The 18,969-nt window shown below is 42.6% G+C and overlaps 1 protein-coding gene across 4 annotated transcripts in view; it reads right to left on the bottom strand.

Moving 5' to 3' along the window:
- Window positions 1-11,017: 11,017 nt before the first annotated feature.
- DYM (dymeclin) overlaps window positions 11,018-18,969 on the bottom strand; it is a 395,506-nt gene continuing 387,554 nt past the window's right edge. For all 4 annotated transcript variants that reach the window (XM_032152347.2, XM_058438379.1, XM_032152351.2 and 1 more), the window contains one exon: window positions 11,018-12,558. In XM_032152347.2, coding sequence (XP_032008238.1) covers window positions 12,409-12,558 — 150 coding nt within the window. In that variant the 3' untranslated portion in view covers window positions 11,018-12,408. The remainder of the gene's footprint in view (window positions 12,559-18,969) is intronic.

Below are 18,969 nucleotides of genomic sequence, written 5' to 3'. Positions count from 1 at the left end.
GTGCAGGGGGTCACCCTGCTCATGCTCAGGTGTGAGGCCCGACAGCACTGGGCGGGGGAAAGGGGCTGAGGGTAGAGACTGGGCTCATCAGGGCTTACTGACACCTACTGCCTTTCTGTGGGGAGGGGCGATTTTGGCATTCATTTCAATGAACGGCCATTTCACTGGGCTCCATGCATCAGTCGGTAGAAATTGATTTAACAGTAATCGAATATCCAAGAGGAAAGCTTGAGAACTTAAGAAAAACATCCAACTCAACCTCCCAGAAGCCAGATCTTCTCTGTTTCATTGATTGTTTTAGGACTAGTTACAATACTGTTCCTCTAGAAGACCTGTCTAGAATTTAGTGGGTGAGGAAACATTTAAGAGAAATGACTTATTCTGAGGTAAATTTCTATCAGTCTTGTTTAAAATGCAAATTAGCTTTAGATTAGCTTTAACAGTTTTAATTGTAAAATCTAATAAACATACAGAAAATACACAAGATGAAAATGAACAGTTCACTGATTTATTGCCAATGAAACACTTACGTGACCACTGGCCATGAGGAAATAGAACACTGCCAGCTTCCCGAGTCCCTCCTGTATCTCTCCCAATCATGGTCACTTCTGTTTTCCCAAAAGTAACCCGTATCCTGGCTTTCACATTAGGCATGTACTTGTCCTTCTTCAAAGTTTTACTACTTAAGTGTACATCCCCAAACTATAGGTTTATTTTGGCCTTGTTTTCTCTATGTAAATGAGCTCATACTATATGTATTCTTTTGTATCTGTCTTCTTTTGGATGCTATAATATTTGAGTTTCATCTGTGTAACTGAATGCAGCTGGTTATTTTTCACTGCTGTATATATAGTATTACATTGCATAGATATATTGCTATTTATTTACATGTTCTACTGTTGATATTCCTGGTGTTTCCAGTTTTTAGGTATTATGAATAATTGCACTATCAACAGTCTTGAACCTGTTGCTAGGTCTTAGGGGATGAGTATCTTCAACTTTGGTAGATATTACTAAACAGTTTTTCAAAGTGCTATCAATTTATAGTAGTCCTACATGGACTACATGTAGGGTATCAGATTTCCTGTTCTTTCACATCCTCACCAACACTTGATGTTGTTGACCTTTTTAACTTAGCCATTCTGGTGAGTGAGCAGTGGGTATCTCATTGTGGGTTCAATTTGAATTTTTCTTTGATTTCAGCACTTTTCCATGTTATTGGTGAACTGAAAACATTTTTGAGAAATGCCTGTCTTTTGCCAATTTTATTTTTCCTCATTGAATCCTCTATATAGTCTTTATTTGACTCCTTTGTGGTTCTATACATTACAAAGATCTGCTTTCACTCTGTAGCTTACCTTCTCACTCTCTTATTGATGTCTCTTGTTACACAGAAGTTCCTAATTTGACTGTAATCTGATTTATCTGACCTTTTCTTTATGATTAGTATTTTTTGTTTTCTATCTAAAGGACATGAAGATAGTCTCCTATGCTTTCTTCTAGAATATTATTATGGTTTAACATTTCACATTTAGCTCTATAGTCCCCTGGGAATTGATTTTGCAGACACAGTGAAGTAGGGGTCAAGATTCATTTTCCCTTCACTGTGCCAATGCCATTAATTGGGAAAAAAAATCATTTCCCCATTACCCAGCAGTGTCCCTTTTGTCAAATCAATTGTCCTTATGTATGTGGACCTTTAAGTTCTATTTCATCAATATATTTTGTCTACCCTTATAACAATACTAAACTTAGAGTAAACCTCTAAGTCTTTGTTTTCGTTTTGAGATAGGATTTCGCTCTGTCACCTAGGTTGGAGTCCAATGGTGCAGTCTCAGCTCACTGAAACCTCTGCCTCTGGGCTCAAGCAATCCTTCTGCCTCAGCCTCCCCAGCTGCTGGGACTACAGGTGTGCACCACCACACTTGGCTAATTTTTAAGATTTTCTGTAGAGACAGAGTTGCACCATGTTGCCCAGGCTGGTCTCAAGCAATCCTCCCACCTCAGCCTCTCAAGTGCTGGGATTACAGGTGTGACCCACTGCACCTGGCCTATAGGTTTTAATTAGAGTACATCTGTAAGTTGTAGACATCTAGCAATGTTAAGTATGGGCTTTATTCTTTTTCAAGGTTTTCTGTGCAATTCTAGGCCTTTTGCATTTCCATGTAGATTTTAGAACCAATTTGTCAAGTTTTCCCATTCCCCCAAAATACTGGGATTTGGATTGAGATTGCATTGAATCCATAGATCAATTCTGAGATATCGAGCCTTCCAACTTATGAATCTAATGATCCTGGAATGGTCCCTTATTTAGGGAACCCTTGTTTAGATCTTTAGTTTCAATCACACTTTATTTTAGATTGATCTCTGAGTATTTAATGTTTCATTATTTATTTTTTTATTATACTTTAAGTTCTAGGGTACATGTGCACAACGTGCAGGTTTATTACATATGTATACACATGACATGTTGGTGTGCTGCACCCATTAACTCGTCATTTACATTAGGTATATCTCCTAATGCTATACCTCTCCCCTCCCCCTACCCCACGACGGGCCCAGGTGTGTGATGTTCCCCACTATTTGACCAAGTGTTCTCATTGTTCAATTCCCACCTATAAGTGAGAACATGCGGTGTTCGGTTTTCTGTCCTTGGCATAGTTTGCTCAGAATGATGGTTTCTAGCTTCATCCATGTCCCTACAAAGGACATGAACTCATCCTTTTTTACGGCTGCATAGTATTCCGTGGTGTATATGTGCCACATTTTCTTAATCCAGTCTATTACTGATGGACATTTAGGTTGGTTCCAAGTCTTTGCTATTGTGAATAGTGCTGCAATAAACATATGTGTGCATGTGTCTTGATAGCAGCATGCTTTATAATCCTGTGGGTATATACCCAGTAATGGCAGGCCTGGGTCAAATGGTATTTCTAGTTCTAGATCCTTGAGGAATCACCACACCATCTTCCACAATGGTTGAACTAGTTTACAGTCCCATCAACAGTGTAAAAGTGTTCCTATTTCTCCACATCCTCTCCAGCACCTGTTGTTTCCTGACTTTTTAATGATCGCCATTCTAACTGGTATGAGATGGTATCTCAATGTGGTTTTGATTTACATTTCTCTGATGGCCAGTGATGATGAGCATTTTTTCATGTGTCTTTTGGCTGCATAAATGTCTTCTTTTGAGAAGTGTCTGTTCATGTCCTTCGCAATTTCATTTTCTAATTGTTTATTGCTAGCATCAGAAATACAAGTTATTTTTGTCTATGACCTTGTATCCAGAAACCTTGTTAATTTTACTAGTTTATTGGCTAATTCTTTTAAATTATCTATATCTTCAATCATGTCATTTACAAATAATGATAGTTTATTTTCTTCTGACCCTACCCAATTAATTTAAAAGGAAATCTTGCCGTACTAGGCCAGGAACTCAGGTGATAGTTTCCTCAACGTATAGCAAAATTGAATATTGTACAGTGTACATTTGTATACCTACCATCTGGATTCTACCATTCTAGATTTTACCAAGTTTACTATATCTGCTTTATCACATATATATCTATCCATCAAGCTATCCTTTTTTCCCTTTTCGTGATGCATTTCAAAGTAATTTAAGGTACCAGTACACTCCCCACTAAATACTTAGGCATGCATAGCATTACCTAGCGATATTTTGAATAGAAGTGATAATAGACATCCTTTTTTTGCTTCTGATCTCAGAATGAAAGCTTTTGATATTTTAAGTATGATGTGTTTGCTGTAGTTTTAAAATAATATTTATAAGGTTAAGATAGCTTCCGTTTTTCCTAGTTCACTAAACATTTCTATCACTCAAGACTGCTGAATTTTATCACATTTTCCCCTGCATTTATTGAGATCACTTTTCCTTCTGTATTCTGTGAATAACTCTAATTGATTTGTGAATGACAAATCCAATTTGATCATGATGTATTTTTACACATTGTTTTTGTAGATTGCTGGTTTCTGTTTGCTAACATTTTGTTTAGACCTTTTGCATCTATACCATGAGGACTGGCTTATAATTTTCCTTACTTGTATTGTTCTTGGCAGATTCTTTACATCTAAGGTTAAGCTGGTTTCATAAAACAAATTAGAAGGTTTTTCTATTTTCTGGGAGACTTTGTCTAAAATTGGCATTATTTCACTCTTAAATGTTTGGTTAAATTTGCTACTGAAGCCATCTTGGTTTGTAAATTTCCTGTGGCAGATTGTAATTATGGACTCAATTTATGTGCTAGATATAGGATGATTCCAGTGTTCAGGATCTTTTCATGTCACTTTTGGAGAGCTTTTTTTTTTTTTAAAGAATTTGTTCATTTTATGCAAAATCTAAAAACAACTTTAATGAGGCATACTTAGTATATAAAACTGCATATATGTAATAAAGTGTACAATTTGATTAGACATATGTATACACCTATCACTGCAATAAAGATCATTTTGTCTAGATTTAAAATTTATTGGTATTCATAATATTCTCTTAAATATGTATACGTATTTTTGAGACACGGTCTCTCACTCCATTGCCCAGGCTGGAGTGTGGTGCCATGACCACAGCTCACTGCAGCCTCTACCTCCTGGGCTCAGGTAATCCTCCTACCTTAGTCTCTCCAGTAGCTGGGACTACAGGCACACACCACCATGCTCAGTTAATTTGTGTGTGTGTGTAGAGACAGGAGGGTTTCACCATGTTATCCAGGCTGGCTCTTAAATATTTTCAACGTCTGCATAATCTGAAGTAACTTGCCTGTTTTCCTTTCTGATATTGGCTATTCCTCTCTCCTGCCCTTTCTCCTTCCTTCTTTGATCAGTCTTTTAAGGGGTTATGAATTCTTTTATTTGAGATGGAGTCTCGCTCTGTCGCCCAGGCTGGAGTGCAATGGCACAATCTCTGCCCACTGAACCCTCCACCTCCCAGGTTCAAGCAATTCTCTTGCCTCAGCCTCCTGCGTAGCAGGGACTACAGATGCCCGCCACCATGCCCAGCTAATTTTTGTATTTTTAGTAGAGACGGGGTTTCACCATGTTGGCCAGGCTGGTCTTGAACTCCTGACCTCAGGTGATCTGCCCACCTTGGCCTCCCAAAGTGCTGGGATTACACGTGTGAGCCACTGTGCCCAGCCAGTGAGTCCTCTTAATCTTTTTAAATCCTTTTAAATAACCAACTTTTGACTTTGATTGTCTTTATTGTATATTTGTGTTCTATATCAGTGATTTGGCTTATTTTTGGGTTTCACTTGTTTTTAAAATTTTTGAGGTAATTGCTTAATTGATTTTTAACCTTTCTTCTTTTCTAACATAAACATTTAAATATATATATATATTATATATATATATATATGAACAATAGACACTAGGGACTCCAAAAGGAGGGAAGGAAGGGAAGGAGAGAGGGAAGCAAGTGCTGAAAAACTTTCTATTGGGTACTATGTTCACTATCTGGGTGACAGGATCATTAGAAGCCCAAACCTCAGCATCACCAATATACTCTTATAACAAACCTGAACATGTACTCTTTAAATTTGAAATAAAATTAAAAGACATCTTCTGAAGCATAGTTTTATTTGCATCCCACAAGTTTTTTCTCTGTTAGTTTTGATATGTAGTATTTTCATGATCAGTTCAAAATATTTCAAATTTCCATTAAGATTTTGACAGATGGATTACTTGGAAATCTATTTCCAAAAATATGAGGATTATAAAATTATCTTTTGTAAATAATTTGTCGATTCTATTATGGTCAGGGAACATATTTCATTTGAAGTATTTTCAGGTTTGTTGAGACTTTTTTTCTGAGACAGGGTCTTGCTCTGTCACCCAGGCTGGAGTGCAGTAGTGCAATTATAGCTCACTGCAGCCTCGACCTCCTGGGCGCAAGTGATTCTCCTGCCTCAGCTTCCGAAGTAGCTGGGGCTACAGGCACATGCCATCATGCCCAGTTAATTTTTGTATTTTTTGTAAAGGTGGGGCCTCACTATGTTGCCCAAGCTGGTCTCAAACTCCTGGGCTCAAGTGATCTTCCTGACTTGGCCTCTCAAAGTGCTAGTATTACAGATGTGAGCCACTGCGCCTAGCCTGTTGAAACCTTTATAGCCCAGTATTTTGGAGTGTGTGCCATTTGTGTTTGAAAAGTATGTTATTGAGTTTGGTGTCCTACATACATCCATTTGGTTTGCTCATTTCATTGCTTAAATCTTCTATAACTTGATTTTTGTATGCTAGTTTTCTTCTACCAATTAACAAAATAGGCATGTTAAAATATCACTCTGGTTGCCTATTTGTCTAAATTTCCTACCAAATTTTCTTTTACATATTTTGAGTTTATATTTTAAGTGCATATAAATTTAGATTATCTTCCTAGTAATTGAATTGACCCTTTTATTTCTTAAAAAAATTATTGGCTTAAAGTTTACTTAAATATATCTACACCAGTTTCCTCATGGTTACTGTTTGCTGGGTATGTATTTCTCCATCTTTTTCTTCCACAATTTCTAAATTCATGTTTTAAAAATGTCTCTTGTAAATAGCATATGGTTGTAGTTAAAACAAGGCTGACAATATTTGTCAACATTTGAGCATTAGTCCATTTACATTTAGTGTAATAATGGATTTATCACAAATATCTTGCTTTCTGTTTGTTCCACCTGTTCTGCGTTTTCTTCTTTCTTAGACTCTTTTGCAATTCTTAAATCTTCCACTGAATTGATTATTCCAATTCTCTCTTATTATGTGGAAAGCTATACACTTTTATTGATATCTCAAATATTATCATGCATACATGACTTATCAAAGACTAATATTAAATGAATTTTTACTCTCCTTGGATGATGCCAAGTGTCTTAGAACACTTAAAATTCCCACATAAATCCCTTTTTCATACATTTTATCTCTCTATATATTTAAAACTCCATAAGACATAATTATTGTTTTATGTAGTCAATATTTATGTGTCATTTTCATTGCTCCTCAGTGTTTCCTAGGGCTCTGTCCTTACGTTTGGGATTATTTTCCTTCTGCCTGTAAAACACCTTTTAAATTTTCCTTTAGGGTAGGCGTGCTGATTAATTCTTCTAGCTGTTTCTCTAAAAATGTCTTTATATCCTCTTCATTTTTGCAGGATATTTTCCCTGATTAGAAATTTTTAGGTTGGCAGTCATTTTCTTTCAGAACCATAAAAGGCAGTATTTCACTGTCTTCCATTGTTTCTGCTGAGAAGGAGCTGTCAGTCTAATATTATTGCTCCTTTAATGGTTATATTCCCTCTCCCACCCCAGCAGGTCTAAAATATTATTTTTCTTTGGTCTTCAACAGTTTTACTATGATGTTTCTAGGTGTGGGTTGTTTTTATTTATCCCACTTGGAGTTTGTGGGAGGGATTCTTGAATTTTTGGTGTGATATCTTTCATGAGTTTTGGAAAAGTTCTCAGCCATTTATTTAAATATTCCTTTCTTCTACTCTTTTGAGATGCCAACCACACTGCATGTCTGAGCAGGTCAGACATGCTCACTGTACCCTTTAAGTCTCTTACCCTCTATTCTCCATGTTCTGTTTTTTTTTTACTATATAATTCCGGCTCCCACGCCTCACCCCCAATTTTTCATCTTACTCATTCTCTTTTCAGTTATTTCTAATCTGCTCTTAAACCTGTTCACTGTTCTTCTCATTACAGTACTTTAGTTTTAGAATTTCCAATGGGCCTTTTACAGTTTCTAACTCTCTGCTGAAATTCTTGACCATGCATTTCATTTTTTTGAACACAGTAAGCATAGCTGTTTTAAATTCTGCGACTAATGTATCTAGAGTCCTTTTGAATATTTCTATTGTCTGTGTTTTCCTCTAATGGTTTTAATTCAAGTAATTAATGTTGTCTGATCTTCTCCCATACCTGGGTATTTCTGATTGCAACACTGCAGAAATAATTTGAGGCCTTGGGTTATGTTCACTTCCTCCACAGAATTTGCATTTGCTTCAATTGGGCACCTGAAGGCATCAGTAATCTGGTTTCACCTTGGACCACATTCAGGTACTGAGGTGGTTTAGAAGTTGAACTGCAGTACCCATGAGGAATAGTCCAATGACAGTAATGGAGGACCAACCCTCCAGCTAAGGACAACTTGGAAATCTGGTAAAAATATTTTAAAAATTTGCCTGAAGGATCCCAGAGCCAACAAGATAGTTAAGTATTACTTGTCCAGCTCTACGGGGCTGCTTTTCCTCTGGGGGATTTTGCTAATGCCAGAGGCTGTGTCTGAGCAGCTGACATTTAGACAGCCTTGTGACGTTAGATTAGGGGTTGAGTATGACCTGACCAAGGGTCTTGGGGCTACTGGTGAGTCTCCCTTGCTTTGGGTGGGAACTCTGAATAGCTATACCCTAATGAGATTAAACTGTATGCTTTAATATAATTCATACAAAATAAATATGCATTATTTGCTGTGGATTGTGTACTATAATCTACTTCTCAGTTCTTCATATGCATAGCTAGCTTAGCTCTTCATCACTGAATAGAAACTGACCTCTTTGACTCCAGGAGGTGATGTAGGACACTGGAATAGTTCTGAATTTGGAGTCAGAAGGCCTAAGGATCAGTCTGTAAAATTAAGTGGCAACTACTGATATTGCAGGGATAGTGCCTAGGAGAGAATTAAGAGACCCAAAGGGTTGACCTTGCAGACTCCAGCCTATGAAGTATCAGCAAGTGCCAAAACTAATTTGTGGCTCTGCAAAAAAGCACAGGGTGACTCACTTATGCAGAGAGCTCTACCACCCAATGCAAAACGCTGGCTCCCTGGAATCTAAAGGATGAAATGTTGCTTAAAGTATATTAACAAGTCCAGTGCTCAAAAGTTTCCCCCACTAAATATTTCTCTTGGATGTACCTTAGCAAGCTCTTAGGAAGTTGCTGAGTGTTCTGATGCTGGTCCTGTGTCGTTTCCACTTTCCATCGTCTACTTCCCAGCTCCTGTGCTTTCCTTCCAGAGAGAACTGTGTGTGCTGTGTACTTTCTATGCTTCACCTTCAGGGACCTTCTCTTCTTTCCTTTCTCTGTCTTTGCCCTTGAGCTGTGTTGTCTGCACTGCTGAATGGTGGCAGTCCTGCTGCAAGGTTGTTGTTCATAGATTGTATGACACCAGCCTCAACGGGTGACTGTGGGAACTAGAAATCTGAAGCTTTTCTGCAAAGTGCCTTGAACTCTTGATAGGGAAGATGCTACTGAAAGGGACAAATTCTTTTAAAAGTAAATGTTGTGGCAGAAGTCTTTGCTGATAAAATGACACAATGCAGTAGTAACAGCTTCAGATCTGGGGTAAAATCAGATGTTAATTTCCATCTGAACACACGATGATCCTGTGTTGCATCATTACATATTTTTACTTCGTGTAAAAATTTCTAAGCAAACTAATACTCAAAATTAATGCAAGTATAATGAAAGTTTATCATTCAGATTTATTGCCATATAATAAATCTTTCACAAAAATCACACAGAAGCCTCTGGTGACTTTGCAGAGCTGAGGCAGTGATGCATGTGGTGGGGCCTCCCTCCTGAGCGGGAGCCAGGACCGGGAGCATCCCTTGCAGGCCTCCTTGGAGGCTGCTGCCCCAGCTGAGCTTTTAGCCAGTGAGTGCTTCTACTGTGTGATGAATGAGAAAAGGGAAAGAGGGGAGGGCAATCAGGGTTCTGGGGGCACCTCAGTGAGCCTGGAGGCCTGGAGGAGAGGCTGTATGATTCCCCAGTCAGGCCTTCCTTGGGAGTGTGCCCTCTGTCAAGATGACTGGGTTTTTGAGGGGCCTCATTTCCTCACACGACAAGCACTGACAGTCCTGCAGCCCAGGGACTGTCCTGTGGCACTGCCCAGCCTTCAGACTCAGAGGACAGTTCTGTGGTCCTGCCAGAAGCTCAGCTGTTGCACATGACCCTTAAACATTTAAACAATTTTTTGGTTTAAAGGAAAAGGAAGCCAATCAAAATGCTTTGGAAACAAATTAAAGTTGCAAATTATTTCCCCACATAGGAAATACATATCCTTGCTACCTGAAATGATAATCATCACTCCCTCTGCTGGCTGAGAGCGCTGCTTCTCCTCCTTCAGACTGGCTCTCCCACAAAGCTGACCAAGTATTAGTAGAAGCTGTTGCTAAGCCTCACCTCTAGCCTGTACATGGGCTCTGAAGTGAACACAGGAGTCACAGTCCCCGCTCCAGCAGTGACTGGAGGAGGCCTGACAGAACAAGCCCCTCGGGGACAGGAGGCAAGCTGCACTCGCCTCTGGGACCCCACCAGGGATAGGCCCTCCACAAGTCCCTTGGCCTTAGGGAGCCTCTGTTTCATTCCATCCACATGAGGATAGGGAAGCTGCCTGCCCTACCTCGACAGCCTCTAGGAGCTAGGAGCGCAGCCTGGCCAAGCCTTCCCGTGTGGAGCCCACACAGTGGTGCACTGAGAGGCTGGCAGTGTTTTGACCTTTTACAGAGCTGGGGGTGACTGAGAATGGCTCCTCCAAGGCCCTCGGAAGATTTGATGGACTCGAATGACACGGGCCTGCAGCCCTGGGACATGGGACAGGAGAAGCCAGCCCTGACACACATGAGCTGGCAGTGGATTCGAACAGTGTGCTCAGTCTCGTCTGGGCTTTTGTGCTTTCTGTGTTGAAGAGCAAATACTTTTTTTTTGAGAATGAAACTAGGCTCCTTATCTAGACTGTGAAGGGGCCCGTGAGGACACACAGTGTGACTGGAAAGGAAGGTCCCAACTGGCCCTCAGTGTGGCCCCAGTGGCTGTTTCCCTGCGAGAAGCTCCTTCCTCCAGCTCAGGCACCAACACGCGGATCACACAGGCCCAGAAACAAAGAGCAAAACATGCTTTTCATCCCACGTGGAATACAGTATGAACAAATTACTCTCCTTTTCCTATTAGTGTGGGTGAAGGAAAAAGACTGTTTTCAAATGAAGCTTTTCTTTTTGCCAATGATTAATACAGAGTAGATTAACTTGATTTGTGCTAGACTCCAATTTAATTCCAGCAATAGTTCACAGGCGATATTCACAGAAAAGTTAATCTGGGCTTCATGAGAAGTAGCCATTTTCTTTTTCCTTTTTTTTTTTCTTTTTTTCTAGACAGGGTCTCACTTTGTGGCTCAGGCTGGAGTGTAGCGGCACGTTCTTAGCTCACTGCAGCCTTGAACTCCTGGGCTCAGGCAATCCTCCCACCTTAGCCTCCTGAGTAGCTAGGACTACAGGAATGTGCCATCATGCCTGGCTAATTTTTAAGTTTTTTGTAGAGATGGGATCTCACTATGTTGCCCAGGCTGGTCTCAGATTCCTGTGCTCAAGCGATTCTGCTAACTTGGCTCTCCAAAGTGCTGGGATTACAAATGTGAGCCACTGTATCTGGCCCATATTCTTTTTTAAGGAAAGATGCAGAGATGTTAAAGATTAATATCAAATTGTCCAGGCATGGTGTTTATGAAATTACGGGCCCTCTGACAGGCAACCAAACATACACACGACTTCATTTCTTTATTAATTCCTGCCTCATCATCTTTTCTCATTGATGCTCCTTAATGTCAAAGGAATCTCTCTCTCACACACACACATAAGACCAAAACAAATATCTTGAACATGCAAAAAAATAGTCTACACTTTTGAATAGTGTGCACTGTTGAATAGTGTACACTGTTGAATAGTGTGCACTGTTGAATAGTGTGCACTGTTGAATAGTGTGCACTGTTGAATAGTCTACACTGTTGAATAGTGTACACTGTTGAATAGTGTGCACTGTTGAATAGTCTACACTGTTGAATGGTGTACACTGTTGAATAGTGTGCACTGTTGAATAGTGTGCACTGTTGGAATAGTGTGCACTGTTGAATAGTCTACACTGTTGAATAGTGTACACTGTTGAATAGTCTACACTGTTGAATAGTGTGCACTGTTGAATGGTGTACACTGTTGAATAGTGTGCACTGTTGAATAGTGTGCACTGTTGGAATAGTGTGCACTGTTGAATAGTCTACACTGTTGAATAGTGTACACTGTTGAATAGTGTGCACTGTTGAAGTGTGATGTGCCTAAGGCAACAGGATCTTGGGAAAGCTCTAGATTTTTGGCTTCGAAATAAAACTGCATGTTGAATAGCAGGTTTTTACATTTATTATTGTTGTGTATTTCCTCCCCTTTTTGCACTACTATCTACACTGAGTGATCTATTGCCAACTGGCACCAATTCTCCAAATCAAAGTGTGTGAGGAAAATACACTTGTGCAATCCTCGTTAACAGAAGATACACCAAGTAATCTGTCTGTCTACTTCTGTTACCCAGAAATAAAAGAACTTGAAGGGCTGCTTGGCTGGAGGGGTCCGGGCAGGAGAACACCCTGCCCTCAGTCGGAATCCATGGTGAACAGCTGGATGTCCTGTGGGTTCCAGTACAGGCCGACTGCTGAGTTGTAGACAAGAGACCAGACATAGGGGATAAAAAACTCCTCGGGCTGCTCCTCTTCCACATATTTGAATTTCAATTCTGGAAATTTCTGCAATGAAAATAAGACGATTTTATAATCCCACAGTTCCATGCACAAGCAAAAGTGGTGGGAGTTTGCAGGTGGTGCTGTGGTGTGCGGGGAGCCCACCCACCCCTGCCAACTGGTCACAGGGCCTGAGAGCTCTGGGGCTTTAAAATATTTCAGCTATCAAATGGCTCCTGAGAAAATGTGAATTACCGATGGAGAGAGCAAGTAACACAATGGGTCCTGGTTGGCTAATGTCAGTTTGGCTGATAGTTCCCTGCTAGGGACCCCAACAGTGGTTAAGGTATGATGAGAAATATCCCAGCTGAGACATGGACCCTGCCTGGGAGGCAGACAGGGCTCAGGCTGATATTCCCGAGTACAATGCTAGGGACTGGCTTTTGAGGGGCAATGTCCTCAGGGGTCTGTCATTCTGGAGGTGAGGGCCTTCCCCTCACAATCCTGAGCCCTGACCTGAAGGGGTAGGCGTGTGCCACCAGTGGAGGGGGGCTACTCTGGAGGAGCGGGGGTCTGGGGTGGCCAGCTCGCTTGGCCATAGCTTGGCCTCAGTCTCTTCCTCCCTGGAGGCAGGAGCAATGGCTTTGACTTTGCGGAGAGGGAACCCGAGGCTGCTCCTCGTGGAGTCTGGGAAAAGGCCTAGGCCTGGCTCTACAAACACCTCGCAGGTGCCCTGGTCTGCGAACTCCAGTCCTCTGTTATGTAAGGAGTCGTGCAGCTCAGCGGCCTAAGGCGGCACTCGAGTTTTAGCACATCACTGGGATTTGGGCTTTTGATTTTCTACTTTTATTCCTGGCCTATTTATTCCAGCCAGGGCAGAGGAAGTGATTCCACTTTCAGCAGCTTGAGTAGTGGCTAGAGTCTACCCAAGGCCCCTGGGCCTCTCCTTTGCCAAGGCATTGCTGGCAGGAGTGGCCGCAGCTTGGTGACCCTTGTCCCAGGTTGGGTGGGGAGAGAGGGGACAGGGTCCTGGGAGGAGGAGTATGGTGGAAGGCTGAGAAAGAGGGGGTTGAAAGAGAGAAAGAGAGGAAACCACACACTTCCCCACATGCATCCATAGCCTCACTTATTATATTATACTGGAAGGCATAGCCCATAGGGCAGAGAGGTTTTTATCTGTTTTGTCAGCTGCTGCATCCCCAAGGATATTAGCCAGGCACTTAATAAACTGATGAGTGAATGAATCAATGAAGCAATCAACCATGTATTGAGGGCTAACTATGTCCCAGACACACTGTAGATGCTTTGTATGTATTATCTAATTTAGTCCTTCTTATGGGAGTCCATTCATTTGTTCATTCACTCATTCTTCATTCTACTGACTATCTGCTGGCAGGTGCCAGGCAGGCACTGTGTGAGCCAGGGCCTAGAGATACGAGGGTGCGGCAGCCAAACCCAGCTCCTGTTCTCATGGAAGGTAAATTTTCATGGAGGACAGTGACAGAAACAGCAGCAGCAGCAACAAAAAACCAACAATAACAGGGCAGCAAGGCAGGGAAGGACAAGGAGCCAGAAGGGAGAAGGTGGCAGCCAGACGAAGGGGAGGTGAGCTCCCCTGGAGGGCCCCGCATGGGGAAGGCCTGGGTGTGAGGCAGGAGGCACAGCATGCTGGAGGCTAAGGAGGGGGTGGGGGAAGAGCACACACCGGGTAGCAGAGGCCATACTTGGGAGCCACACATAAGATCCCGGAAGCCTCTGAAGGGCCCGAAGGCTACGGCATGAGAATGGCACTGTGCAGTGGCTGCTCCCATCACAGCGGGCAGAACTGGAGGGCACGGTGCAGCAGGCAGGGGCAGGAGCCTAGTCCAGGGAAGGGGGAAACAGGCCTGAACTAGGATGATGCTAGCTGGGCGGATTTAAAAGATATTTAGCAAAGGGGAGGAGCAGGTAGAGGAGCTGCATGTGCGCACACACACCCACACCCACATCCCCACATACACACCACTCACATAGACACACACACAGACACACCCAGGCACGCACACACAGATAGACATGCACACATAGACACACACACCACAGACTCACACACATAACACAAACACAACACACGCATCCATACCCACAACACAAACACACAGACATAGACAACATACCCAGACATGCACACACACATACACACACACCAGACACACACACAACACACACACACACCCAGACACACACATACAGACAACACACAGACATGCACACACACACACACCACAGACACAACAAACAGACACGTACACACACAACACACAAAACAGATAGCCACACACTCATCTGCAGACACACCCAGACACACACACACACAGACATGCACACACACACACACCAGACACACAGACACAACACACAGACACACCCACAGACACACCCACACACAGACACAACACACATAGACACACACACAGTAACAAGAATTTTAAAATAACATTTACAGTGATTAAGACTAAAAGCATCTGGACCAGGTATAGTAGCTCATGCCTGTAATCCCAGCACTTTGAGAGGCCAAGGCAGGAGGATCACTTGAACCCAGGAGTTAAAGACCAGCCTCAGCAATCTAGCAAGACCCTATCTTTACAAAAAATTTAAAAATTAGCCAGATGTGATGGTGCATGTCTGTAGCTACTCGAGAGGCTGAGATGGGAGGATTGCTTGAGCCCAGGAGTTCGAGTCTTCAGTGAGCTAGAATCATGCCAGTCCACTCTAGCCTGGGCCAAAGGGTGATATCCTGTCTCTAAAAATAATTAAACCAAAAAATTAAATTTGAAAAATAAATTTAAGAAAACCAACTAAAAACATCTAAGTGCTGGATCTTCAGAGTTCCAGAATGATCAGAGAGGAGCAGAGTGAAGCAGCAAAGACTTTGTGGCAAGAGTTACATCTTGAAAAAGTGTGTAAGAATTCCTAAAACGGAGGGTGTTCTGGCCATTGATGTAACTTCAACACACAGCCCCCATCTGCTATGGCTTCAGTGATCAGCAGCTCCCCACTTTGTGGCTAACAGACTGTTATATAAATAGACGCCAAGCTCTAGCACTACCTAGGCCTAGATCTCCCCACACCCTGCACCCCCACACTGCAGTCCCCTTTCCAAAACTACTCTAGTTCAATGAAACCTGTGCCTTTTCAGACCATCAGTGTTTCCTTCCAGCTCTTTGTCATCACCAGCGCAGGCTGGAAGTCCCAGTGTCTGCTGATGATGTTGTTCATGACTGCAACGGAGGGGGACAACTTCTTTAGCTGGGCTCTTTGGGTCAGTCTGGCTGACAAAGTTTGATCAGCTCAGGACGTGGCACCACTTCCAGCACTTGCTGACATGAGCCAGAGTTCAATGAGGCCCCAGCTTTATTTTTCTTTGTTTATTCTTTCCCTCCTCTCAGCTGACACCTAAGTCCCCCAGCTTTCTACTCCCTCCTCGTCCACTCCTGAAGTCCCCTTGCGCCCCACCTGCCCTGCACAGTGCTCTCTGGGTGTTCCCTAACTGCTGGTTGGGGGGTCTCCTAGGGCCTGGAGAGTTTGGGAGCCTCCTCACACACTGTGTTGATTCCAGCCTGACATGGGGTTCTCAGGTATGTGAGTGCTTAGAGGGAAGTCTTTGTCATGGAATCAGGTGTCTTAGAGGTACCAACACGATGATGTTCTTTTCTGTGAAAAATCTGCATTTGTAGCAAGAGGGGGGCAAACAAGTAGCTCCCACCAACCCGCACTCCCCACACATCATGCCGTCTGAAGCTCCCATGGCATCCTGGTCAGTCACCAAATGTCCCGCTGAGGCCAGTGCCAACCCCGTGAAGAGAAGGTAAATCGGAGCTCAGAGAGGCTGAGTGCCCGGTACAAGGTCGTGCAGCCTGCTGGAGTGGAGTCAGGTTTAAAGCCTGGGTCTGACTGTGTGCAAAGTTAGTTTGAAAAGTGACATCAGAGTTCTGGCCACCCTAATGCTTCATCCTTAAATCTGATTCTCTTAGGCTCCATGAAACCCTTCTGGGTGTGAGGTGCAGAGCTCAGCACGCTGCTCGTCATTAAAAAAAGAACCACATGAGGGCAATAATCACGAGAGGACTGTGGTGCTATGTGAAGAAGAAATGAAACTCACCCATGATAATGGAGACAAAAATCCTAGTTCTTTTTTTTTTTTTAAGACGGAGTCTCACTCTGTCACCCAGGCTGGAGTGCGGTGGCGCGATCTCGGCTCACTGCAAGCTCCGCCTCCCGGGTTCACGCCATTCTCCTGCCTCAGCCTCTCCGAGTAGCTGGGACTACAGGCGCCCGCCACCATGCCCGGCTAATTTTTTGTATTTTTAGTAGAGACGGGGTTTCACCGTGGTCTCGATCTCCTGACCTCGTGATCCGCCCGCCTCGGCCTCCCAAAGTGCTGGGATTACAAGCGTGAGCCACCGCGCCCGGCCGAAAATCCTAGTTTTAAGGACGGCCTCAAACTTTAGAAAACCTCACATGGACTCAGAGAGAAGAGAGGGGCTGGGTGGGGGTGCAGAGTCCCCCCATGGCTTGTTTTCGTTGGAATAATAACATCTTACATTTCTATGTGGTAATGTTGCTGTTAAAGCGCACTTCTCATTGTTAGAAATAAAAGTGACTCAAAGATGTGAAAGCTTTTCTCCATTCAGTGACTTATGTGGGGGTTTTCCCCATGAAGGCCTTAGGAGAGGCTGTGAGGCAGCTTATGCAAGGCTGCTTTCCACATCTCTAAGGAGGGTGGAATGGGAAATAAAACCAATAAACTGTAAACTGCTCTCAGAAGAATTCCTTCCAGCTGAATTACAGAAACTTAGGCAAGAGCTGCTACTAAGTTTATGGGCTGGCAATAAGTTTTCCTGCCCTCATGGCTTTGGGTAAACTCTGATGACTATTCCACTAGAAGGAGTAATGAGTCAAAGACTGCCCTTAAATCCTGCAAAAGAGGATCTGGGAAAAATACCTGGCACCCCCATGACTATCCTTCCCATCATCTGGTACAACCAGAGGTGAAAATGCCTCAAGTTGATGTTGAAACAATAACTCATCTCACCCTCCACAAAGGCGCAGGACATCTCTCAGCAACAGAGATCTTTCCTCTAATCAGAAAGTACACTCTTTGGCTGGTAGTAACTATGGCTTTCAAATGTTGCAAACAAAATCTCAGGAACATCCAGTATATAGCATATGATAGTACACAAAAATAGTATAAAATATTAAAAACTTTATCTGTCAAGAGAAGACTTGTAGATTTTATTATGAAGTTGTTCTTCAAGCTGATCAATCATTATTTAAATAGAAGTTCTCCATAAAAATAATAAATTCTGAGATTATACCTGGCATTTATAGCTAATACAATTGATTATTATACGGCAGGCACATTCAAAGAATTTACATATAGTTACTCATTTCATCTTTGAAACAACTAGAAAAAGCAACTCCAAAGGCAGGCAGATAATTTGAGTTTCAGCCCCATCTTTTCCCATTCGTTCACTCAGTAAATATTTACTGAGGGCCTAGTGTATAGTAAGCACAGGACTAAAAATACAGCCACTAGGACACATGGGGTCCCAGCCTTCAAGAGCTAAAAGGCCAGTCCTTATTAGCTGAGTGACCTTGGACTAGACTGACATCCTTGCTCAGATCAGGCTCTTAAGGTTTACTATACTCTGAGGCTTGGAATGTAACCATCCTTCCTACTTCACAGAGTTGTACTGACAATCAGATGAGATAAGCCACGTGAAGGGCTTGGTATAGTACCCACCACAGAGTAAGTACTCAACGAATGTTGGCTATTACTACTGACATTAAAATGACATACAAGTATAAGGGATGCTCTTATAATGTTCTGTAATCAAACCTAAAGACTGGACATACTATGATGTTTACTATGGCCTGGTCATAGCGAAGTCTAGTCTTTAGATGTGATTACAGAGCCCATTTCTCTTACAAGCCCATTTCTCTTATGCACCCAAATGGATACTTCTCACTTGGCAACTGACTCTTAATAATAGAAATAAGCCTCCCTGTATGAAAACCAGACACAAGTCCTGACAAATGGCTTAAAGGCACTGAACTCATCTTCATCAACATTTTTAAAGAACAAGGCTGTTTCAGTAAAGAGAAGGCAGGTGCTGAAGAACTGCCTTCTTTCTCTGTCTCAGAGTCAGGCTCAACTGGAGGGGAGAAGATTGGCCCCGGAGTGGGTTTATGGCTATGATAAGGTGGACAGAGGGGTAACTTCTTTTTTTTTTTTTTTTGTTTGAGATGGAGTTTCGCTCTTGTTGCCCAGGCTGGAGTGCAATGGCGCGATCTCGGCTCACTGCAACCTCCGCCTCCCGCGTTCAAGCGATTCTCCTGCCTCGGCCTCCCTGGTAGCTGGGATTACAGGCATGTGCCACCACGCCCGGCTAGTTTTTTTTGTATTTTTAGTAGAGACGGGGTTTCTCTATGTTG

The sequence above is a fragment of the Hylobates moloch genome, unplaced genomic scaffold (assembly GCF_009828535.3).
Source record: "Hylobates moloch isolate HMO894 unplaced genomic scaffold, HMol_V3 SCAFFOLD_5, whole genome shotgun sequence".
Classification (NCBI taxonomy): domain Eukaryota; kingdom Metazoa; phylum Chordata; class Mammalia; order Primates; family Hylobatidae; genus Hylobates; species Hylobates moloch.
This window is presented reverse-complemented; position numbering and strand designations above follow the sequence as displayed.